This window comes from Crocuta crocuta, unplaced genomic scaffold (genome assembly GCF_008692635.1).
Source record: "Crocuta crocuta isolate KB4526 unplaced genomic scaffold, BGI_CrCroc_1.0 scaffold233, whole genome shotgun sequence".
Taxonomy (NCBI): Eukaryota; Metazoa; Chordata; class Mammalia; order Carnivora; family Hyaenidae; genus Crocuta; species Crocuta crocuta.
The window spans coordinates 2,753,302-2,778,641 of record NW_027529526.1 but is presented as its reverse complement, the minus strand read 5'-3'; the positions used below and the strand labels follow the sequence as shown (position 1 = coordinate 2,778,641).

At 51.2% G+C, this 25,340-nt stretch overlaps 1 protein-coding gene across 1 annotated transcript in view; it reads left to right on the top strand.

Annotated features, from left to right (window-relative positions):
• Positions 1-25,340, top strand: part of OTOG (otogelin) — an 83,972-nt gene that overhangs the window by 44,870 nt on the left and 13,762 nt on the right. The window contains exons 31-43 of the mRNA XM_077761075.1: positions 758-784; positions 3,210-3,377; positions 7,470-7,748; positions 9,760-9,877; positions 10,572-10,651; positions 11,171-12,966; positions 13,957-14,125; positions 14,436-14,581; positions 15,183-15,272; positions 20,516-20,699; positions 23,031-23,251; positions 23,469-23,607; positions 24,959-25,153. Coding sequence (XP_077617201.1) covers positions 758-784; positions 3,210-3,377; positions 7,470-7,748; positions 9,760-9,877; positions 10,572-10,651; positions 11,171-12,966; positions 13,957-14,125; positions 14,436-14,581; positions 15,183-15,272; positions 20,516-20,699; positions 23,031-23,251; positions 23,469-23,607; positions 24,959-25,153 — 3,612 coding nt within the window. The remainder of the gene's footprint in view (positions 1-757; positions 785-3,209; positions 3,378-7,469; positions 7,749-9,759; positions 9,878-10,571; positions 10,652-11,170; positions 12,967-13,956; positions 14,126-14,435; positions 14,582-15,182; positions 15,273-20,515; positions 20,700-23,030; positions 23,252-23,468; positions 23,608-24,958; positions 25,154-25,340) is intronic.

Sequence of the window (25,340 nt, the reverse complement as noted above, 5' to 3'; positions counted from 1 at the left end):
TCTTTCTAGAGGTCAATGCCAAATGCAGTGGGATATGGAGTAGAGTTGGTGGCCTTCTTAGACCATGCCTAGGACTGAGGGAGAATCCTCCTCAGCCTTTATACCAGGTCTATCCAACTGGCTACTCATGGCCTTGCTTCTGGCTTTAGATGCCCCTGCAGGGTCCCCAGTTTACCCCAATGGACTAAAGAATCCATGGCTGAGGTGCCAAGGCAATAGGCTGTGGTGCTTGGCTGGGCCACTAGAGGGTGCTCTGAGCACACACTTGGAGGAGCGTGTCAAAACCTAGTGGAAACTATACCCAGAGGCCTGAAAAAGCCTTGGATCCTGGAGGCCCCTGGCTCCCTTCCACCCAAGGTTCTTGAAATACCAACTTCTGTCTTGCGCTTGTGTTCCTCCAGGACCTGCTATAACATTTCTGATTGGAGTTTCCACTTCTTGATTCTAACCTTGCCCCTTGGGGCCACGCAAAACACACCATTCTATCTAACATTCATTAACTCATTCATCCATCCATCCATTCATTCATTTGATGCATGCCGAGTGCCTACTTTAGGCCGGGCTTTGAGCTTTGTGCTGGGGATACAGAGAGGAGCCATGGTATTTCCTACACCTTAAGATGTATGAATCCAGTGACCATGCCTAAATCTTGGGGTTTGGGAAGCAAGCCAAATCTGGGACAGCTGGGATTGCTAGGGGCCGTGCCTCTGTGCCTCTGTTCCAGGCTTCTCAAGAAGTCTTCTTCTCTCTCTTTCAGCGTATGACTGTGACTTCTTTAACAAAGGTAAGCCCGTCTTCCCCAAGCAGGGTCTGGGGGGCTGAGGCCCTGCCACCCCTGCCCTGATGCCTTGATGGCCCCGAGAAGAGCTGTGAAATGGGGCAAAAGGGAGCCCCACCATGCAGAGAGAACCCAGACAGTGCAGAGACCAGGCATGACCCAGAATTCTGTCCCTAGAAGCTCCTGCAGCCCTTGTCTAGAGTCCAGGCCAGGCCAGCTTCCCAGGAGTTGTTCTCACCCAGGGCAGCTTCACCAGGAAGTTAAAACCCCATTTGCACAGTGTGCCACCCTACGGCCTTCACAGTCTAGTTCGTCAGGCCCATGGAATATTTTCTTGGGTCTCCTGAAGTTTTAAGTGGCAAAGGCAAATGCAAACTACTCTTTCTGAGATGGCCAAGGCAAAACCTGTAGCTTGGCTCAGACTGTCAGATTCATCTTCAAATTTAGCCAAGGTCACAGGGGACCAAGATAATGCTCCAACTTCTGCATTAGCTGGGGTGAAAACTCAGGTCATGACTAAAGGCCCAAGGAAGGTTAATGCCCAGCATTAGAGCTCATTATTCAGTTTAATCACTAGGGTCATGGGCAATGGGGTGGGAAGTCAGATCTTGGCAGAGTTAGATGCTCGTCAGGTCCTTGGTGTCATTCACCTTTGACTTCTCCCGAGGTACCATGCCAGGAGCAGGCCTATGTGGACATAGGCCCAAGGCTTTGTCCTCAGTTTCCTGTATTACCAGATTTTGGTCTGGGAAATGTCCCACTGGCAGAGTATAGCAAGTGAAATAGAGGGGGACTGAGTAGAGACCAGGATACCAGTCAGGGGGTCTGAGACAGGAGAGCCGGGCCAGGGTAAAGCAATATAAAGCAGTGACTACAGTTAGCCCCTAGGGATTCCTGATGGCCAGGAACTTCCTCCTGACTCCAAGGAAGCATTTCTTATAGGAACGAATCTGAAGTAGGAGAATTGCAGTCCCTGGGACAGACAAGGTCTATCTGACATCAGGCAAAGACATTTCAGCAAGACAGCTCTGAGCAGAGTTTTCTCCCTTCCGTGGCATTTTGGGTGGCAGTAACTGGCAAAGGACAAGCTGTTTCTAGCATCCTCCACCCACTCACCCACCCACCCATCCATTCCTTGCTCTGCTCTTCTACCAACATTTTCTCTGGTCCAGGCCCTTGCTGGGTGCTGGAGAATCAGCGGTCAACAAGGCCTGTTGCACTGGTGTGGTGGCCCACGCCGGCTCTCTGAAACCATTGTATGCTCCTAACTCCGCATTCAGTCTGTAGTTTGAAACTGACCACTGGCGTGAGCATTCACACCATGGGAATCAGCAAACGCTACAAATCGGGGTTTTGTTTGTTTGGTTGAGAGCTTATTGTCATGCATTTAGCAGTGCAGTGCTGGCCATTTCCCGTCTGGGTCCAGGAGGCAGACAGGGACCCTCTGTCACGATCCTCATCATAAGAGCTGTGATCAGTATATGCCACACTCCGAGGGCTGGGAGAGCGCAGAGGAGGGATGATGTTTGTGTGTGGCGGGAGAGGGTGCAGGGAGAGCTTCGCCAAGGAGGTGACATTTGAGCGGGGCCCCAAAGGTTGAGTAGGCGTTTGCCAGGCACAAAACAGGGAGGACTAGTCCGAGTGGGTGGGACAGCATGAGGACAGGCGTGAGGTAGAACACTGCACAGCTCTTTCAAGGAAGAGCCAGAGAAGTTCAGTGTGGCCAGGCAAGGGTGTGAGGAAGTAGGCGGAGGTCCCTGAATTCAGTCTGGGCTCTTGGATTCTATCCTGACGGCAATAGGGAGCCATTGATGAGTCCCAGCAGGGCGTGTGATTAGAAAGGTGACTCAGACACCTGTGGGGAGGAAGCACCGGAAGCTGAAGGACACGCCAGAGGCAGGGAGGTCGGTTATAAGATTATTGCAATGGTCTAAGAGACCCCAGGACCCTTTCCAACCTACACCAACAACTGCTGGAACCCAAGAGACACAAAAATGATACTTCGAGATAGGTAGGTAAACACTAATGTTGAGCCCAAGACTTCCTGTCGTCCCTCAGGCCTTGGGTGGGCAGAGACCAGGTCTGATGTTAAGCTCCAGAGATGACCCTAGATAGAGCAGTGGCTTTGAGACAGGCTCACGGAGAGACATTTGGTGGTGGTGGGTGGGCGGAGGTGTCCCATGGGTTGCCTTGTCCTCAGGCTTCTTGTGAAATTGCTCAGGCACTGTGCAGAGGGTCATTTCCCATCAGGGACTGACAACCTGGAGTTTACGTCCCTTCCTTCTCATGGAGTCGAGCTCCCAGGGATCTGGGGTGAGGGAAGCAACCAAGAGTAGCTCTCTCGCACCCTCTCTTTTCCCCACCTCTGGCAGGATCGGGGGTGCACAAAGGCCCAGGGAGGCAGGGCTTACGACTGGTCTCTTCTCTCCAGCACTAGGTAAGGGTCCCTACCAACTGGCCAGCGTGGCAGGCGGCAGGGTCCTGGTGGCCACCAAGGCTGCGGGCAGTGCCATAGTCTTAGTGAGCGCAGAGGACGTGGCTCCAGGCGACATTGTGAACTTCTTGCTGACAGCTGCACTATACAAGGCCAAGGCTCACGGTAAGGCCTGTCTCCAGCCCCACCCAGCCCTTGGTGGAGGGAGGCAGGTGCCAGAGGAGGGGAGGATGTTGAGGCCCTAAGCAATCTGCTGTAGCTGGAGAAAAGTGGGGTTTGAACAGGTGCCCCTTTCCCACTGAGACAGCCTTTTGGGTCAACCTGTTAGTCTCTTCGAAGAGGTACCTTCCCTCTTCTCCCTGGAAAAAACAGGACATTTGTACCTTGCTTTACAACATTGCTGTATTCTAGAAAATCCTGGCAGCAATAATTGCTACTTCCTCTCCCTCTCCTCGTCCCCTCCTGCCTGCCCTCAATCTTCTTTCCCCTCTTCTCTTCCCCCTCTTTCTTCCCTCCTGCCCCCATCTCTTCCTGCTTCTTCCTCCTCCCCTCCCCTTCATCCCTGAGACTGCATAGACTTTAAGTACCAGAGGGGAGCTGGCTGATGTGCCGACTCCAGTGGGACTTTCTTGTGTGAATGGAGGAGGAGGCTCTCAATTTGCTCAAGTTATGGTCCTGAATTCTTGGCGGGTTACACAGATGGGGACACCCCTGGAACCCGCTTTAACCTTTGGGGTCTCAAAAGTTCTGCACACCGGACAAGCTTAGCTTTAGCGGGCATTGTCCTCCCTTAGGAGTTCAGTAATGTTGGAGGGGTGACCGGAGCCTTGCCTGGTGCAGAGAGACCCCTGAATGGTATTTTTGCTGGGCCCTGGGCCAGCCAAGGCCTCAGTTTAACCAGTGCTAGGAAGTCTTTTCTGTGGCCATTTGTGTGTCCCAGTGTGCATGGACTCTGTGATCAGCATATCTACCCCTGCATCCTGCTGGCCCCATCTGGTCAGTCTCTCCCTAACCCCAGGGGTGGTCCACGTGGCCCGTCCTGGCATCACCTGGAACCGTGAACCAAGATGCTTCTCAGAGAGTTCATCCCAGTCTAAGGATTCAAATTCTCAGATTCTCAGGGTCAGTGGTTTATCTGGTTATGAGGACCCCTCCCCACACCCTCATCACTGCCTCCCTTCCTCATCCCCTCCCTCCCTTTCACTGGACTCTATTCCCAGTCCAGACACAGAGCTGGGTGCTGGGGCATCAGAGATGGAAGAGACTCATCTCTGCCCACAGGAAGTCCACAGTCCCATCCAGGAGACAGACATGACATGATCAAAGGCAGTTAATGTCTGTGGGAACACTTGGGAGGAGCCCCTAACTTAGTCTTGGGGAGTCAGGAGAGGCTTCTCAGAATAAGTGGTGTTCCCTTGAGGGGTGGGAAGAAGCCAGAGAGGGCCTGTAAACCAAGCTCAGGAGTTGGGCTTTTATTCTGAGGGCAGCGGGGAGCCATGGAAGGGCTTTCAGGAGGGGAGGGACCCTCCAGCTCCTGCCCAGACCCAGGCACAACTAGCATCCCCAACTGTGGGTGATGTTCATGGTGGTGTGAGCCAGGGGGACAGTAGGAGGTGCCAAGAGGAATCACGTCACCATCCAAGAAAGCCCGGGACTGGGCCACCCCCACCACCCAAAAGGGAGCACTTCCTCCCTAAACATTCCTAATCCCCAGGTCCGTGTGTGGTCCTATTTTAAGAAGCGTGTCTTACAACCTTCTAGATGCAGTAGATCATCTGCTTAGTTCTCCATTCAACATGTTAGTCCAGTGAGAAATAGTCCAGAGGAGGTGATGATTTTCCAGTGGTTTTCTATAAAACCGTGTTAAGCAGAACCCCAGGGTAGCCTGTCCTTGGAGAACATCACTGTGGACAGGATCCTCAGAGTGAAGAGGCTGTGAAGCCCAGCCTCCATCCACCTCAGTCAGGCCTGGGTCTCATGGGCAGGTGGGAGCAGGGCTCAGTGAGGACGCCTGTCCCCACCCCTACCCTGTCCTGTGCTCCTTCCCTTATACCATACCCAGGGTACTGGACAGCAGAAGAGAATGTGCCTTCTAAGTGAGATCTGGGGTGGCTGCATGGAGGTGTCCCTTGAACTGGGCCTTGAATGATGAGAAAGATTATGATGGGAAGAAATGGAGAGCAGAAAATGTCACAGAGGGGAAGACTCAGCAGTCATTCAGGCCTGAGCCTATCACTCTTGGGAGTTCTGATGGCCTGTGGAATATACTACAGGGACACAAATCACAGCCCGGCATATCACAGAGGAGGGTCAATTTTACTTGAAGACTTAGGGAAGAGATTACTTATTTATTAATAATAGTAGCTCACCCTTCTGTAGCACTTGCCGTGTTCTGGGCACTGCCCTCGGTGCTTCATATATACTAACTTATGTAGACCTCGTGTCAGTTTTAGGAGGTGGGTGCTGTTGTGTTCCCAAGTCACAGATGTGAGAACTGTGGTCCAGAGAAGTTAGGTAATCCACCCAAAGATGTCTCACTCGTTAGTGAAGCAGCCAGTCCTTCATCTGAACGGCTGTGCCATGCTACCTCCCAAAGAGAGATTTAAAAAGAAATAAATTTTAGAGAATGGAAGGTAAAAGTCATATGAATATTTAAGGTAAAACACAAGCCTGCTTTACCTCTGGGTCTGGGTTGCAGCCTCTCCTCTCTCAGGAGGACTTACATGGTTGAGAACTTTGATCTAGACTGAGAGCAGCCTTTACGATGAAGGAGGGCGAGTCCCTGAGAGGGAAGCTGCCTTGCCTGAGGTCACCCCGAGAACATGAACAGGGCTGGGCTGGTACACAGCGCCCTGCCCTTCTGTGCTGCCCTGCACCCGCTCCTGGGTCCCATCCCTGGGGCTGACTGTGCAGAGGTTAAGATCCTGGGCTCTGGCCTTCGCCTGCCTGGGCTCCTAATCCTGCCTCCCTCGTCCACCATCAGTGAGACTCTGGGCCTCGCTTTCCTCATCTGTAAAATGGGAATAACAATATCATCGCCTTCTAACCTAGTATAGATTTTAGTTGTTTATTATGTCTATCCTCCTCCCACTTGAATATAAGCTCCATCGTGGCAGGGATTTTTTTTTTGGGGGGGGGTTGTTTCCTGTTGTGCCTAGAACAGCACCCAGCACATGGTGGGCCCTCAGAAAACATGAGCTGCCAAGAGAATGAATTTGCCACCTCCCAGGGCTCTCTTGGAATTTCATAAACCAGCAGGTAGAAGGCTTGCTTAGCGTCATGTCTGGCACATAGTCATTGGTAAATAGCAGTTGTTGTTATTACTGTTGACGATGAATCCTTCGTCCGTGTGCCTCCTCTCTTCTCACAGCTGCTCAGGGATGTGTAACGGGGCTACATGAGCGGGGAGGGAAGACACACCAAGCCCCCGCTAGGTCTTTCACGTACACCATCTTGCTTACCCCTCACAAGAGCCTAGCACGTCGAGTCACCAGCCCACAACGCAGCCGGCTGTGGCAGGCCAGGACCCCTGGGCACCTGATTCGGGGCTGACAAAACCTGCAGGGCCCTAGGCTGGGGGTTTTCTGCCCAGCAACAAGCCCTGCTTTCTAGAAATGGGCCTTTGTGGACACAGGAAAGAGGACAGCAGAGACCAATTGTGGGGCTCAGAGCAAGCCCTTTCTCCTCTCGGGTTCACTGTTTTCCCATCTGTAGCTTGGACTCAACATGCCCCTCAGTCTGCCAGCTCTGACCCTCCGGGATCCTGTGTGAAGCAGGACCAGGTGGGGTCACTGACACCTGGCACATCCCCAAACCCCAGCCTGTCCAGTAGAGCCGATAGAATGTGACTCCTCCAGGGCAGCCATTTCTGTCAGTCTGTTCCCTGCTGCATCCCGAGCGTCTAGAATTCCTCCTAGCACACAGAGTGCCCTCAAAAGGTTTGCAGGGGGAAGAAAGGAGGGAGGGAGGGAGAGGGAGGGAGAACAGAGAGAAAGGAAGGACAGAGGGAGGAGGGAAGGAAGGTGGGAGGAAGACACCTCCCCGAGGGTTGGCAGCTGGTGGCTTATCTAACCTTCCACCTCCCTCAGCGAGAGGCGGGCTGCACAGAGGGGCGGCTGGCAGGGAGAAGTAGGTGGGCAGGCCTGGAGGAGCAGGGCCCAGCTAATCCACGGGGCGGTTGCTGTCCTGAGTCACTGAGGTTCTGCGCCCCACCTGCACCCCTGTCTGCACTCACCTTACCCACTTGGCTCTTTGCAGACCCGGATGTGGTATCCCTGGAGGCAGCGGACAGACCCAACTTCTTCCTCCACGTCACGGCCAATGGGTCTGTGGAGCTGGCTAAGTGGCAGAGCAGCGTCGCCTTCCACCACCACGCCTCCTTCTCACTGCACCGGGGGACGTGGCGGGCAGGCCTAGTGGCCCTAGAGTCACTGGCAGAGCCTGGGTCCTTCCTTTATGTGTCGGGGCCCACGCTGGTCCTGCGGCTGTATGAGCACACGGAGGTGTTCCGCCAGGGCACGTTCTTCCGCCTCCTGGGTAGGTGTCCACTCTGCCATCACCCCCAGCCCCTCATCAGACTGCCCTTCCCACCCTCTCCCACCACACCCTTCCAGTTGCCCTCAAGAAGCAGAATTCCCACTCGCCTGGCTCAGGGAGATCACCCTTGGGTGCTGCCCCAGAGATGGGAGGTGGCAAGACCTCCATGTTGGTGGCCTAGGGAGCCGTGGGCAGTAGGGCTTGGGGCCCAGCCAGCTCCCTGGGTCCTGTCCACCCCACAGGCCAATTACCTGGTCTAAAAATAGGGCAGCCTTTGTGGAAGCGAGGCAAGAAGTGCTCCAGGCCACAACTTGCTTAGCCTACTGGCTCAGGTTTCTTGCTGATGGGGACACACGCTTGCCCTGTGAGTTCCAAGACTGCACCCTGGGGCGCCAGCCTGAGGATCCAGCAGTCTTTCTCTCCCGCAAGGCAGGCCCAGGACCCTGGGCAGTATTGGGCAGCTCCACACGCTTTCCAGCAGAGGCCAACGGGTTCCAGGGCTTTGCCATCCCCTTGCCAAGTGGGTCTGCCCCCAAGTGCTTGATCACTGCCTACTCCCGGGAGGAAGTGATCACAATTTCTCTACCACTCCAGGCAGGCCTCTCTGCCCTGCATGTGGACTTGTATGTTTGTGCCTGTGAGGGTACCTTGTGCCACCTGAATGGATCCGTTTACATACATGCATAAACGTATCTCCAGCCAGCCTCCTCACTTATCACCTCCCCTACAAACCAGGCCTGGGCCAGCTCATTCTTACATTCAGTGGTCATCCATAGGTCCACCAATGAACCCCACCCAGGGCAGATTCCTCACTGTCTATAATGGCAGAACTTGGGTCCCTTTCTGGAAGACAGAGCGGAATGAACCCAGGCTTTGAAGCCAGACAGCCTTGGGTTCAAATCCTGACCCTAGACCTTGGCACTTGGAAGAGAGCTCCCCACCATCCAACTCTGTACAATGGGAATATTTGCCTCATAAGATTCTTGTGAGGATTGGTTGCATCTTGTGGGTTTTGCTCTGGGCCTGACTTATAGTAGGTGCTCCCTGAAGGTAAGTTCTCAGTTCTAGTCTCAAGGATCTTAGAAAAGCAGATCTCTTCACAGTCATCAGCAGTGTGGGGAGAGGGGTCCAGAAAAGGCTGCTCTCTCTGGCCTGTTGCAGAGCTCACCCCCATCTCCCTGCTCAAGCCATGGTTTCAGAGACTAGTCACTTCTGCGAAGATGGTCCGGAGTCTTGTAGGCCTCCAAGTCCCCCATTGCCCACAAACTTCCTCTGAGGATTCCTCATCTGTCAAGGCACTGGCAACGGGACCTTTTCTGAGGAAATCTCTTCTGGGAGAGTTTAATTTTCCCATCATCTTCCATGCTTCAATTTCCTCATCCATAAAATGGGGATAAAAATAGTGCTGCATCACAGGATTATTGTGAGGATTAAAAAGGAAATACTTGTGAGATGTTGAATGTCGTGCTTGGTGCTATTCAGGGGCTGGCTGTTGTTTTTGTTATTATTACTATCATTAGCCACCAGGGTCCCAGGGGTGCAGAGCAAGCCTGCCCATCACGGTCCCAGAGGGGCGGGGCAGCCTTATGGACAGATTAGAGGTCTGTTTGGCTAACAGCCTTCTCTTTGGCTAATCCTTAATGCCTCAATGCCCTGCTACAACTGCCTGCTCTATAGCGCCCCGCCCTGGGGTTCTTAGCCCCTACACCAAGCTCCCAGAGCCCCATCCCAGGCATAACCCAGGCACCGCACCCAACTCTCAGGAATACAGTTTATTTTTTTATATGCTATTTCATTTCATTTCATTTCATTTCATTTCATTTCATTTCATTTCATTTCATTTCATTTCATTTCATTTTTCTTTACTTTTCCTACACACGTCCATTTGTCTCTTGCATGGAACAGGGTAGGGATGGTCAGAGCTAGGATTACCTCTGTGTTCTGTCACCTGACCCTGGGCTGGTGTGCAGTCTCACCCAGTCTCGGCACTTGGGGTGTGTTACTTTTCCAGACGCCAAACCCTCAGGGGCTGCCTACCCCGTCTGTGAGTGGCGCTATGATGCTTGTGCCAGCCCCTGCTTCCAAACCTGCCGGGACCCACAGGCAGCTGGCTGCCGCGATGTGCCCAGGTGAGGGGGCATGGGGTCAAGGTGTGTACATCACTGGTTTGAGCATGCGCATGTGTAAGTGGGCATGTAGTCTACAGGCACAGGCAGGAGCATGTACTGAGGTGTGTACACTTGTGAATACATGTGTTGTGCGCTTTGTGTATGGGGAACTGTGTACCAGAGCAAACCTGACTTACATGGGTATGCGTGACTACTGATTTGTGTATGATGTCCATACAGCTGGGCCCTGTGTGTGTGTGGGGGGGGTTCCTCACAGCAGTGCATATGTACATGTATGTGAGATGTGCGTATCTGGATGTTGGTGTGGTTGTGTGCGCATGCAGGTGTATGCACTGATGTTTTGACACTCTGCACTCTGCGTGGATGTATATGTATCTGTGTGAATGTTTTCAAGTCTTGCAGGTGTGACAATGTGCCTAAATGCAGGCACCTGGGAGCATGTGTGAGTTTGTGCACAAGTGTGTGCATAACCAGACCTTGTTCATGTTTCTCTCTTGGTCTGAGGAGCAGGTGGCAGGTGTGTGCAAAAGTGTGCCACACACATATTTGGGTATATGTGCTCCCGTGCACAGTCTCTTTGCAGGCTCATGTGCCTTGTGCCATAAGGAGGGGTGAAGCAGTGCTCAATCCCAGTGGAAAGGGGTGATGCCCTCTATATTTCAGACTACTAACTGGATACCTTCTCTGTCCTCAGGGTAGAAGGCTGTGTGCCTGCATGCCCCACCCCCAAGGTCCTGGATGAAGTCACACAGAGATGTGTCTACCTGGAGGACTGTGAGTGGTCTAGATTTCTCATCCCTCCCTCACATTTCCTGTACATCTCCAGGGTCGCCTTGAACAATCATGCCCAGAGCCCCCAGGGCCCTGGAAAAGCAGCATCAGTATCGGGCCTCTGGAAGAGACCTTTGGAGGAGGCAGAGACCTCATCCGGTCCATTGTCCCCATGGTACAGAGAGAAAGATGAGGCCCAGAATGGGGAAGGGACTGGGTTGGGGTTGGGTGCTAGGAATATGGTACAGGCAAACTCAGACCTGAGGTCTGTTGGCTCTGAGCTCAGGCTTTGAGGTACGGGGCAGTGTCCAGACCTGCTGACTTCTAGGAGTCATCCAGTCCCACAGGGCGGAGGCCCCTGGGTTGGTCAGGCAGCCTGACTGGACGTGGGAAGCTGCCTTCCCCCGTGTTCACCTAAGGCACTGGTCCCGGAGCCCTGATTCACATCCCTGCCCAGTGAAGTGCCCCCCCTCCCCCGCCACCAGGGCAGCAGGCACTTCTGAGCTTCTCTCTCTGCCCCAGGTGTGGAGCCCGTGGCTGTGGTTCCCGCAGAGTCTCTTGGCAATGAGACCCTGCCTCCCAGTCAAGAGCTGCCCACTCCCAGTGACAAGGAGCTGCAGTTTCCGCAGGAAACCCCCGGGACCCCCTCCCACAAGCCAGCGCTCACTCCAGCTGCCCTACTCAGCACAGCCCTGAACCCAGCCCTGGCAGCTACTCAGGGGCCGTTGCTGCCTCCAGACCCCTCACAGCCCACCCCGCAGCAGCCGCTGGCGGTCACTGCATCCAGCCTCCCTGCCCAGCCCACAGAGGCCCCGACCAGCCAGGCAGTGACTGCCAGCCACCTGGCCACACCCCCTGCCCCAGAATCCTCATCCCTCTCCCTTCGGCAGCAGACACCCACACCTAGCATGGGGTCAGGTGCTATGAAGACAACTAGGGTGACTCTGACCTTTGCAGGGAGCCCCAACATCACAGTCTCCTCCCAGTCACCCCCTGCGCCTCGCTTCCCACTCATGACCAAAGCTGTGACAGTCCAAGGCCCTGGCTCCTTGTCTATTAAAACTACCCCCCTCCAGTCCTTCCCAAGCCTAGAGCTGCCTGCAAGCTCCTCCTCCAGGCCTGTGGCTTCCCCTGCAGTGACCTCCCGGCCCCCTACTTCCTTGGGATCCCACAAGGCTTTGCTGACACCTGCAATAACGGAGGCCATGAACAGGACAGGGATCCCCCGGCCCATACCAGCCCAGAGCGTTTCTAGTCCCAGCAGCCCCCTAGCTGAGGTGAGAACAGAAGCAGAACAGGTCCCTGTTAGTCCTCTGACAACCAAGAGGGTAGAGATGGAGTCACCGACAGAGAAGCAACCCGGGCCCGGCCAGCCCCTGGGTATCCCAGCATCCTCACTTCCAAGTCCCTTCCCCACTGCCCCACTCCATCCCGCCCAACAGACCACCACAGCCGCCACGCTTCCGGCTCTGCACCCGGGGACTCCAGCCGCCACCAGCCAGTCCACAGCTGCTCACGGGCTGGGGGTCACACCCTCCGTGTCTCTGGACTCAACTCGGCCACCCCAGCTCCTCTCGGGCCTGCCTCTCGATACCAGCCTGCCCTTGGCCAAGGTGGGCACCTCTGCCCCAGTGGCCACGCCCGGGTCCAAGGGTTCTGTCACCACCCCTCTGCTCCCACAGCAGCAGGCCACACCTCCCACTATGGCCACAACTCCACCTGCTCAGACACTCAGCTCAGCACCACCTCTCACCCCGGCTGTGGGCCAGGTAGACCTGCTTCATCACACAACCCCTCAGGCAGCGGACATGACGCTAGGCCTGGTTCTGGGAGCCACACTACCAGCCTCCGGAGTCGTGGCCATGGATGAGGGGGCAGCCTCCACGGTATCTGTTGCCCCACGAAAAAGTACCGCGGAGAAGATGTCCATCCTGTCCAAGCAAGTGTCTCTGCCCACCGGGATATATGGCTCTGCCCAGGGGGGTCCCACAGAACTCAGACCTGCTGTGGCCCACACTCTTGCTACCTTGGCACCTGAGGCTCAAGGCCCCTGGGCCGGCACAGTGCCACTGGTGCCCACATCCTATTCCCTAAGCGGCGTCTCTGCCAGGACCGCTTCCCGAGAGAGCTCACTGGTTCTGCTCCCTCAGCTGGCCGAGGCCCTTGGAACCTCGGCTGGCCCTGCGCTTCCAGCAGAGCTGGGCGTCGAGGCCACCACCAAGCAGTCTGGGCGCTCAGCCCCAGCCCAGAGCATCGCAGCGAGTTTGGGAGAGACCTTGACAACCACCACTGAGGACAGCACATCTGCCGCCTGTGTCGTGAGTGACTTGTCAGGCCCCCCATGTGTGGACCCTCCATGCCTCTCTCCTCCTGTGCCCCCTGGCTGGGGCACCATCATGCTGTCACATTCCTCAAGGCCTGCTCCTGCTTCTCCTTCACTGGCTGCCAGGCTGCACAGTGGGGCTTCGGTCATCGCTCTCACCCTTGCCCCGCGCTCTGGAGCCTGACAGATCCTCCAGGCTCCTCTGGGCCCCCGATGTCATAGTGGAGGCCGACCATTCCCCCTAGGGCTGATTGGATGACTTAGCATGACACCCAGAGTTATGACATCATGGGTGTGCTGGCACGTGTATGTTTGTGTCTGTGGAGCCACCTAGGACTGTGTGTGCATCGTTTACATGTGTGAGACTCATGTGAGACTCATGTGAGACTCACCCTCCTCATAGGAGGGTGAGCCCTCCTATNCTGGCACGTGTATGTTTGTGTCTGTGGAGCCACCTAGGACTGTGTGTGCATCGTTTACATGTGTGAGACTCAGGGTGAGCCCTCTTACGTCATCGTGTGCATTCTCATGTGTGTGATATTTGGTGTCACAACATAGTATATGTCTGTGCATTGATAAGAAAGAGAGAGAAAGCAATATTGTGAGTGAGTGTGTGTGTGTGCGCGCGTGCGCGCTTGTGCGTGCATGGGTATTTCTGAGTCTGAGCTAGTGTGTCTACACATCTGTGTACCTGGAGCTCTCAGCAAGGGCTGGACAGATATGCAGAGGTCTCTGGGAGTTAGTCCTCTCACCCCCAATCTCATGGTCAGCCCATCCCCAGGCTCCCGAGGGACATGTTGGGTGCATGGAGGATGAGGACACCAGTCCCTAGTAGTCTTACCTCTGGGTCCCCTGCCTGGCTACAATCTACATTGGAAAGGATCTTATTGCCCTTAGGCTTGAGGGTCGGGGCCGGGGGGCGGGGGAGTGAGTGGCTGTGGCACTAGGCTGGGTACTCACGCTGTCCTTCCACCCTGTGCCCCAGCCAATCGCTGAGCAGGACTGCGTCCGCCACATCTGCCTGGAGGGCCAGCTGATCCGTGTGAACCAGTCCCAGCACTGTCCCCAGGGCGCCAGGCCTCCTCGCTGTGGGGTCCTGGGCCTCGCAGTGAGGGTGGGCGGGGACCGCTGCTGCCCTGTCTGGGAATGCGCCTGTGAGTCCTGGGGTCCACCCGATCCTCCCCCGGTGTGACTGCGGCCCCTTACCTGCGTGCTCCTCGGCCTTAGGGTAACCCTGACCTGAATGCATTCTCCTATGGGACCTCTTGTCTCCGTGTGACCTCTGACCTGGCAGAGTCCCTACTCTTGCAACCTCATCTCTGTGATGCCTGCTCAGAGTGACTCTCCAGCCCCCAGGGCCTCTGAATCACCCAGGAAGAAGCCACGGTGCCTGCCCTTTGCTCCTGGGGGGGCCTGGTCTCCGGAAACATCCATTTATTCTTCTCATCTCTGCCCCTCCCCCAGGCCGATGCTCAATCTTCCCTGACCTAAGCTTCGTAACCTTCGATGGGAGCCACGCAGCCCTGTTCAAGGAGGCCATCTACATCCTCACCCAGAGCCCCAAAGAAATGGTCACCGTTCACGTCCTTGACTGCAAAAGTGCCAACCTGGTGACTGCCCCCTACTTCCTTTCCTTCTGGGGCCTTGGGATTGACTAGGCTTGGAGGGGAGATTGAGCAGTGAGTTGGGTTTTGAGGGATGCCAGAGGTGAGGCCAAGTGCGGAAACTCTTGCAGTAGTGCCCTCTGTCAGGTCTCCTGGAAGGGACGTGGGGGGAAGGGTAAGCGGAGTGCACCGCCCCCTGGCCCTTCCTGGGGCCTGCACCATTCCCAGCTTGTCCCAGCTGCCTAGGCCTGTGTGGGAGGCACTGAAGGGCAGAGGAGCGGGGATGCCACTCCAAGGGATGTGGCCTGAGGTCAAGAGTGCTGGCTGCAGAGAATTACCTACTAGGATATCCCCATGAGCCAGGTGGAAGGAGGTAGGGTATTTTTTTGTTTGTTTTTAGTTTTTTAATTTTTTTGGCTGGGCTTACAGGCGGTCAGGTAGAACCAGAAATGTTCCATGGGATTCTGTGCACCATCTGCACAGCCCCAGGGAGTGTGCCTGGCATACTGAGAGGGGGTGGCCGGGGAAAGTGTGCTCACAATGGCTCACCAGGAGGAGGAGACACAGGACTGGGCTCCAAGCTGATGAGGGCTGGGCTTTCTTGCAGGGACACCTAAACTGGCCCCCGTTCTGTCTGGTGATGCTGAACATGACTCACTCGACCCATCAGGTCATCATTGACCGTTTCAACCGGAAGGTGAGTGCATCCGAGAGCCAGTCTTCCTGGGGTAGCGGTCATGCAAGGGGTAAGGCACCCGGGGTGGGGAGGGGTTTGAGGTTATTCATGATTGAGGGCAGGTGTGGGCAGGAACTCGGATGGATACGTTGGTGTACTTGTAAGTGATTTAATTAAAATATCTGTGGCCACTCTAATGTCAGGGAAGCACATGTACTGGGAGGAATATTGTAAACGAGAGGAAGTTAGAAATGGCAAGAGACAGTGACCTTAAATGATTGTGGTTAAAGTATCTACTTCTGCAGTTTTTATAAAAATGTATGGTCATGTGCAGTTTTTATAAAAATGTATATTTCTAGAGCCCCTTCTGAGAAGGGGACTATATAAGTGAGGAGCCCTGATTTTAAGCTTCATTAGCTTCACATGAAGCCCACCTTTGCCAAGGAGGCTGGTGTTCAACATCCGCCCATCCTGTGTTGCTTTGCTCCTCCCAGCAGGTGGGTCAGAGGGGCTGGTGTGTGTCCTCCTCTGGTCCTGACTCTCCCCACCCATTCCTGAGCCAAGACCTGCAGCCCTCCTGTTAGGACCTGCCCTTGAATGTCAAGCGTAGGGCCACCATACCCTCTGGAGCTCTCAGGAAGCTCCCTAGGTTTCATCCCTAAGGTTTTTAAATGTTTCCATTAAAAGAAATTTAAGGTATAATTTGGCCCCCAGTAAAATTCATCTTTGTTAATGTGCAGTTCTACAAGTTTTAACAAACACCCACAGTCTTGTAACCACGACCACGGTCATGACGTAGAACAGTTTCATCACCCCCAGTCGATGCCCTGTGCCACTTTGTTGTTAGCCACCCCCACCTCCTGACAACCGCTGTCTTCTGTCCCTATACTTTTGGCTTTTCCAGAATGTCATATGCCAGGAATCAGAGTATATAGTGAGATTCACCCACCTGGCGCGTATCAGTAGTTCGTTGATTGTTATTGGTGTAGTGTTCCGGCGTACAGATGTGCCGCTATTTGTTTATCCATTCGCCAGTTGAAAGACATTTGGGCTGCTTCCAGTTTGGGATGCTCACAGATAAAGCTGCATAAGCATTTGCATAATGTTTTTTTAATTGAAGTATAGTTAACATTCAATGTTATATTAGTATCAGGTTCACAACATAGTGATTCAACAATTTCATACATTACTCAGTGCTCATCTGTACAAATGTAGCTGCCATTGTTACTGTATGTGATTACAGTATTATTGACTATATTCCTTATGCTGTACTTTTCATTTTCATGACGTATTTGTTTTATAACTGGAAGTTTGTACCCATTAATTCCCTTTATCTATTTCACTCATCCCCTACCCACCTTCCCTCTGGCAACCGCCAGTTTGTTCTCTGTATTTAAGTCTGTTTTAAATCTGTTTTTCTTTTTCTTTCTTTCTTTCCCTTTCTTTCTTTCTTTCTTTCTTTCTTTCTTTCTTTCTTTCTTTCTTTCTTTCTTTCTTCTTCTTTCCTTCCTTCCTCCCTCCCTTCCTCCCTCCTTCCTTCCCTCCCTCTTTCTTTTTCTTTCTTTCTCTCCCTTCCTTCCTTCCTTCCTTCCTTCCTTTTTCTTTTTTTCTTTCTTTCTTTCTTTCTTCATTTGTTTTGTTTTTTAGATTCCACATTTAAGTGAAATCATGCACCATTTGCTTCTCTGTCTGATTTATTTCACATAGCATAGTACCTTCTAGGGCCCTTCCATTTTGCCACAAATGGCAAAATCTCATTCTTTTTTATGGTTGAGTAATAATTGTATATACACACACATATGTATGTATAAATAAATCTTCTTTATCCATTCATCTATGGATGAACACTCAGGTTCTTCCCATATCTAGGCTATTATAAATTATGCTGCTATAAACATAGGGATACATATATCTTTTTGAATTAGTGTTTCTTTTTTCTTTGGGTGAATACCCAGTAGTGGAATTACTAGATCATATAGTATTTCTTTTTTTTTAATTTTTAAAAAAATGTTTATTTTTGAGAGAGAGAGAGACAGAGACAGAGCATGAACAGGGAAGGGGCAGAGAGAGAGGGAGTCACAGAATCTGAAGCAGGCTCCAGGCTCTGAGCTGTCAGCACAGAGCCTGACGCAGGGCTCAAACTCCTGAACCATGAGATCATGACCTGAGCTGAAGTTGGACACTTAACCGACTGAGCCACCCAGCTGCCTCGATCGTATAGTATTTCTATTTTTAATTTCTTTTTTTAAATATTTTTATTTATTTCTAGGAGAGAGAGAGAGAGATAGCATAAGCAGGGGAGGGTCAGAGAGAGAGGGAGTCACAGACTGAAACAAGCTCCAGGCTCTGAGCTGGCAGTCAGCACAGAGCCCAACGCGGGGCTCGAACCCACGAACCGCGAGATCATGACCTAAGCGAAAGTTGGATGCTTAACCAACTAAGCCACCCAGGCGCCCCATATTTTTAATTTCTTAAGGAACCTCCATAATGTTTTACACGGTGGCTGCACCAATTTACATTACCAGTAGTGCACAAGGGTTCCTTTTTCTCCACATCCGCAGCAACACTTGTTATTTCTCATCTTTTTATTCTAGCCATTCTGACTGGTATCAGGTAATCTCTTGTGGTTTTGACTTGCAATTCCCTGATGACTAGTGATTTTGAGTACCTTTTCATGTGTCTGTTTGCCATCTCTATGAATTCTTTGGAAAATGTCTATTCAGGTCCTCTGCCCATTTTTTAGTTGGAGTATTGTGGTTTTTCAGTGTTGAGTTTTTAAGTCATTCTAATAGATGTGTAATAAGATCTCATTGTGGTTTTAATTTGTATTTCCCTAGTTGCTGATAACATTGAACATATTTTTATGGGTTTGTTTTCCATGGTATATTGTCTCTGGTGAAGTGTCTGTTCAACCTTTTGCACATTTTAAAGATTATGTTGTCTATTTTATTGAGTTTTGAGAATTTTTAAAATATTTTGGATACAAGTCCTTTATCAGATATAAGTAGTATCTCCCAGTCCATGGCATGTTTTTTCATTCACCTTTGTGTCTTTCAAAAGGCAGAAGTTTTTAATTTTGGTGGAGTCCAATTTATCAGTTCTTTCTTTTATGGATCATGATTTTGGTGTGCTATCTAACAAACTTTTGATTAATGCAAAGTCTCAAAGATTTTTCTCTCACGTTTTCTTCTAGAAGTTTTATAGTTTTAGGTATTACTTAAAATTTTTTTTAGCATTTACTTATTTTTGAGAGAGAGACAGAACACAAGCTGGGGAGAGGCAGAGAGAGAGGGGGAGACACAGAATCTGAAGCAGGCTCCAGGCTCTGAGCTGTCAGCACAGAGCCTGACTTAGGTCTTGAACCCACCAACCTCAAAATCATGACCTGAGCCAAAGTCGGACGCTTATTTGACTAAGCCACCCAGGTACCCCTACTTAAAATATTCTTGAATTTCGTTCTAGTTATACTACTTGGAAATAATTCAATCCATTTGAAGCTTGTTTTGTCGAGTAGAGCCAAAGTAGTCTTTATTCTTTATTTTTTATACAGTGATTTTATTCTTTATTTTTTTAAATTCTAAGTAGTGATTCCCCGCTACTGAAGCAGTAGCCTTCTCAAAGACTACCCTATATCATGTGTATTTTTGCACTCTAGCTAGTGGTAGCTTTAACTATTCCCCGCCCAGTGTGAGACCTGGGAATTTTTGTGTCTGTTCCTTTCTGGTGATTGTTTCCCTGGTCTCAGGTAGTTTTCCACCTGCACACACTGGTCAGTATCTAGCTGAAAATTCAGGACAGGTTCAGGGCAGTGTCAGAGAAGGAGTGTCCGCAGAATTTCTGAATGTGCACTCTTTTGCTCTCTCTCTCTTCTCTTTCTACATCTCTCTCTCTCCCCCTTCCTTTTTCTTCCTCTCCCCGGCTCTTTTCCCTTCAGCATTTTGCTCTGCAAACTCTCGCTATCTTGGCCCCCAAGAACTCCCAATATGAGTTCTTGTCTCATAAACTCAGGGAGCCCACCACACTGGGTCCCTTCTTCCCTTCTGCACCATGAGCTAGAGACTTCCTCTAAGGAACAGCTAGACAATCATAAAGCTCACCTCATTTGTTTCCCCTTTCTCAGGGATCACTCTCCTCTGCTGCCAACTGTTCAATGTCTGAAAACTATTGTTTCATATAATTAGTCAGGATTTTTGGTTGTTTCAGGCAAGAGAGCAAATACAGCCCTTATTTCTCCACCTTGGTCAGAAACGAAAGCCCAAGTCCTTAGTTTTGAAAATGTGTCTTTTGTGTTTACTTGAACTTAGAGTTCTGTGAATGCAGGTGAGGATGCCTGGGCTTCGGATATGAATGTTCACTCCCAGAACTGGGTGACCGCACCGGGTTCATGGGGTCCCAAGCCCTGTCTGCACAGCTAGAAAAGCTCGGGCTGTGAGAGCACCAGGGATTTCCCAAGGTCAGAGTTTTCCAACACAAGAGTTCTTGTCCTCAATAATTTGCAAACTGATCAATAAAACAGTGATTCTTATAAGGGAGGGAAGTATAAAGTCATTATAAATATTTTAAGATTCTAATCTTTTCATCTCCCATTTCTATAGAGTAAAACTAATAATCCATAATACATACAAATTTAACCTTGTCAATATGTAGCAGAGGTTGTAGCTTTGAATTTCAAGTGTTTGATAGAATTAGGGTATGTTGCATGATTAACAAATATTGACTGAGACCCCAATTTATGTCAGGCTCAAAGGCAAGTGCTGGGAATTCAAAGGTGGATCAGACAGAATTTCTGCCCTTAAGAAACTCATAGTCCACAGGGTGCCTTGATGAGGGAATAGATTCCATCTTCATGGTCAGCACAGAGATGAGGAAGCCCCAGAGAAGAGACACCCAAGCTAGAGGCTGGAGACTTAGGAAAATCTCCCTTAAAAAATGATCTGAGCAGAATCAAGAAAGAAGAGAGTGATTAGAAAGGGTCAAGGTGTGTGTTTGTTTAGGATGCAGCCTCCCTCCCACTGCTGTATTTCTTGTTTTATCATTTTGTGCTCATAAAAATGGTTTCAGAATTCTTCCATGCACCTTGGACTGTATCTGGGCCACATGTGCCTGAAACAGAGCTTGTGACATAGTTTGATACTGTTTGGTGGATAAATGGATGGATGTATGGATGTATGCATGTATGGATGGATGGACGGACAGATGGATGGATGATCAGATGAGTGGACAGGCAAACTGTGCTCACATTGAACACTCCCCTCCCCCACAAGGTGACTGTGAACTCACAGCCTGTCTGGCCCCCCGTGAGCAGACACGGATTCAGAATTGAGGACACAGGCCACATGTACGTGATCCGGACGCCATCACACATCCAGATCCAGTGGCTCCACAGTTCAGGACTCATGATCCTGGAGGCCAGAAAAACCAGCGAGGCCCAGGGCCGGGGCCTATGCGGTGAGGTGGCTCCCAGCTGGTGGGGGGGGGGGGTTGGTGATGGGGAGGAGATCTAGTTCCCTGAGCTTCCTGAGTCCACCTCTGCCTCCAGACACAGATTCCTCTGTGTGAAATCAAGGAAAGCTGGGACAGAGCGCCAGGCCAGAGGTGGGACCAGCAGAGCTGCCAGGGCAGAGAGACCTAATGTCTTATGTCCTGGGGGCTGAAGCTGCCAGCAGGGAGATGGCGCAGGGCTCTGGCCTCAGCCAGTTGTCACGTTAGCTGGGATTGTCTGTCAGCTTCCCTGATAGCTTCCTAATACCAGATAATCCTTCCTGTCTGCATGTGCGTGGGCACTTCACAAAGCACTTCCACACTCTGATCTCACTTAGTGTAGGTCATCCACATAACAACCCTAAGAGATGGCCATTGAGCTAAAGAAGAAAGAGGGCCCAGAGAGGTTAAGTGGCTTGCCTAAGCTCACACAGCAAAAGTGCCACAATGCATAGAACTAGAGCCCTTCAGACACAGCATATCTGTAGGAGCATGCCCTAAGGGACTGGATGTATCTTGATAAGGAAAAGGGGTGCAGGAAGAGTCTGAGTGTGGACTGCCACACCTTCCCAGGACACCCCATGACAGATGGCCATGATTATGATGGCGGGACACATAGGAACACTTACACACACATACTTGTGTACCCTCCATCCCTTAATCTGCACCCATTCTTATCATTCACACTTGCACCCTTGTACTCAAAATGCCCTCTACATGTGGACTGACACATGTAAGTCTGGTCCCTGCTCCTTCTTTCATTTATTTACTATGTACCAGTCAGGGGACAGGTAGTACACAAAGCAGACAAAGTTGCTGTTTTATGTAACTTCTGTTCTTACCGACTTATTGATACAAACATCTTTACACACACACACACACACACACACACACCACCACCACCACCACCGCCAGCATTGCCACCACCACCACCATCCCTTTGTCACCGTTTCTTCCTTGCATTGTTTATGCCAGGCAAGGAGTGCTGGGGGCAGCAGTGATCCCCTCCCTAGGATACCTTCGTGACTCAATGCCAAGAGCCAAAACGCAGCCACTGGGACCACTGACAAAATCTGAAGGTTTTGTAGTAAATCATGCTTTATATTCATGAAACTGGTGGCTGGAGGTATGAGAGCAGAAATCAGCTGCTTTATCTCTGTTTTATCCACACTAACACTTACTATCCTGGGCACCCGGCTGGGCAACTTGGGGGACTTCTGAGAGAGTGAGAAAATGAGTCTAAAGGAAAATGAGTCTTTGCACTCAGAGCAAGACATACCTTCAAACCAAAGCCTGCTCTGTAGAACTAGGGAGGTCATGGACAGGTGCACGTGAGGGGCACTTGAGGGACACACTTCTGAGGAGGGAACACACTTTCAGGCAGAGGGAACAGGATAAGCAAGGTCAAAGGGAGGGAAGTATGTGTTTGGAGCCTAGAGTGTGAGAGATGAAGCTGGAAGTTAAGGTCACATTAGAAGCTGTGACAGATAAGCTCTTGCCCCACTCCCATCTCAGTGCCTTTCAGCACAACCGAAGTTGATTCTGGCACATGTAAATTCCCAACGGGGGACTCTGTCCATCACGTGGCCCTGCCATTCTCAACACGAGCTTCCAGCTCCACCGCAGGAAGAAGAGTTATGCACCAGTGGTCACTGCCTCATCACCCTCACCCTGCGGCTGGGACTCAGCAGGGCCTCCTCCACCCCAGGAGAGCCTGGAAAACACAGGCTAGCCGACTGCCCAGGAAGAAGAGGAAACTGGTGTTACACTTAGCCAGCAATCATTGCCAGAGCAGATTTTTTTGGAGTGACTTTTCATTTTGACACTATGTTAAAAGTAGCATGAAGAACTCCCATGTACTTTCTATTCAGATCTACCAAGTGTTCGCATTTTGCCCCATTTACTTTTCCTGTCTCTGTGTGTGTATGTAAAATACACACATATATATACATGCATGCAGATATATATGTATAAATACATCTATGCATATAAGACTTATATATATGTGCACTTTTCTATTTGCATATATATGCATTTTTATGAGCAATTTGAAAGTATGTTTGAGACACTGTATCCCTCTATCCCTAAATTCTTTGGTGTGTATTTCCTACGAACAACAACATCTTCTTACACAGCAGGTTTCTTAGCTTCTCTGTGCCTCATTTCTCTCATCTATAAAATGAGGATAATAGTAATACCAGCCTCAAAGAATTGTTAAGAAGTATGCAGAGTGACATCTGGGGACCTGGGCGTGGTGGTGATTATTATAGCTATCGGGATAATTCTGCTCCATTTCAGGTATCTGTGATGGGGACGCAGCCAATGACCTCACCCTACAGGATGGTTCTGTGGTGGGTGAGGCTGAGGACCCTGCTCCCTTTCTGGACAGCTGGCAGGTGCCCAGCTCCCTGACCTCGGTGGGCCAGACCCGCTTCCGCCCAGACAGCTGTGCCACAGCTGACTGCTCGCCCTGCCTTCGCATGGTGTCCAACCGCACCTTCAGCGCCTGTCACCGCTTTGTATGTACCAGCTGCATCCAGCAAGGGGGGGGGGGGGAACCTCCCAAGCTAGAAAGGGCAGCACTACCTACAGAAGGGCCCCCAAAGAGGTGTTGAACTTGAGACTGGATTAGGAGTCTCCCGAAGCTCGTTGTTGCCCCTGGACAGGGCTAGGAGGAGCCAGATGCTGGGATGGGGGGAGTCAGGATAAGCAGTGCTGTCTGATGCACGTGCCCAGGTCCCCCCAGAGTCATTCTGTGAGCTGTGGATCCGGGACATCAAGTACGTGCAACAGCCCTGCGTGGCCTTGACCGTGTATGTGGCTATGTGCCACAAGTTCCACGTGTGCATCGAATGGAGGCGCTCCGACTACTGCCGTGAGTCAGGGGGCTGAGGCGGAGCAGGGAGGCTGGGGTCTCCTCGATTGCTTCTGTTGCTCCCACGCCCTGTTAATCACTCATTCATTCATATTAATAAGTTAAGAAATATTTTATAAATAAATCCATAAGTACATTAATAAAGTAACAAATTTATTTTATTATAATTTAAAGTAATAAGTCAAAGGAATATTATCTGATTATTCTTTAATTTATTGAATCTTCTTGCTTCATCTGTAAAATGAGGACAGTAATTGTAGCTCCTTCTAGGGTTGTTTTGAAGGTGACAGGAGATAATGTGTGCAGAGTGCCTCACCACATGGTTACCATCCAGGAAATATTCGTTCTTTTCTCTCAATTCTTGGTCATCTTTGTCTTCTTTCAGTCTCTCCCCTCCTTCCCTGATAATGGAGGTGAGATCCACCTCCTCCCCACCCTGTTAGGTTGGCATTAGCGGGGTCGGCAGGGGTAGACTGGCCTCGAGTGGTTTGATTTACAAATGGGAACACATCTAGATAGGAAGACCAGGCCTGCAATATGAAAGATATAGGATGCCAAGACCAAATCACCCAGAGTAGTGTTTTTCAAACTGTGGGTGTGAAATCAACTTTAGGGGTCAACACCACATCAAAAATCCGTGATAGAATAGAAAATGCTAGTGGGTACTGCACCCAGAACGATTAAATATTATTTTGTGAAAAGGTTTGTTTTAATATATCAGTAATTCTCAAACCAAACCCAGCTACCCTTTGAAATCACCGAGGAGCTTCAGGAAGTATTAATGTCGGGCCCCACAACAAGGGATTCCAATTCAGTTGCTCTGGAGTGGGATCCTGGCAAAGGCATTTCAAAAGCTCCCGAGTGATTCCTTTGTAATCAGGTTCGAGGAGCACTGTTCTACATGCACGTGTGTACTGGACTCCAACATAAAATCTACTTTTTACGGTTAAGAAAATTTGAAAACACTGATTTAGAGCAAGGGGTTGGCAAATGTTTCCTGTAAAGGGCCGGATAGTAAATAATTGAGGCTGTGTGAGTCTGGATAATAACCCAGACCGTGTGGTCTCTGTCACAATTATTTACCTCTGTCCTTTTAGTGCAAAATCAGCCAGATACAACAGGTAGATGAATGAGTGTGGCTGTGTTTTAATAAAACTTTATTTGCAAGTTGGTGGGAAGTTGGATTTGGGCCATGGTTTGTACCTTGCTGCCTCCTGATCTAGAGAAGGGAGGAAGTGCCACAAACCCCTTTGCACTCTCTGTGAGGCACAGATGATGCTGCGAGGCCCCTGCTCACTCTTCCTCGGGTCTGAGCCCGGCCCGGTGCCCACTGCAGCCTGTGTCCCTGCAGCCTTCCTGTGTTCCAGTGACTCCATATACCAGGCGTGTGTGGCAGCCTGTGAGCCCACTGAGACGTGCCAGGATGGGCTGCTGGGCCCGCTGGACCCAGAGCAGTGCCAGGTGCTGGGTGAGGGCTGCGTCTGCTCTGAGGGCACCCTCCTGCACCGGCGCCACTCAGCGCTCTGCGTTCCTCAGGAGAAGTGTGGTACGTTCTTCCTCTATCAGGGTAGGGCCCTCCAAAGCTGCCTCACTCGAGGGCCTCCTCGGCCCACCTGCTACCCATGTCTGAGGTCCACCTGCATCCCTCCAGGTCCATTTTGGGGATGGTCAGTGCCCCAGGGAGGGTCTAGCCTGGGACAGTCTGGGCCTCCTCGCCCGCCTCAGCGCCCCGT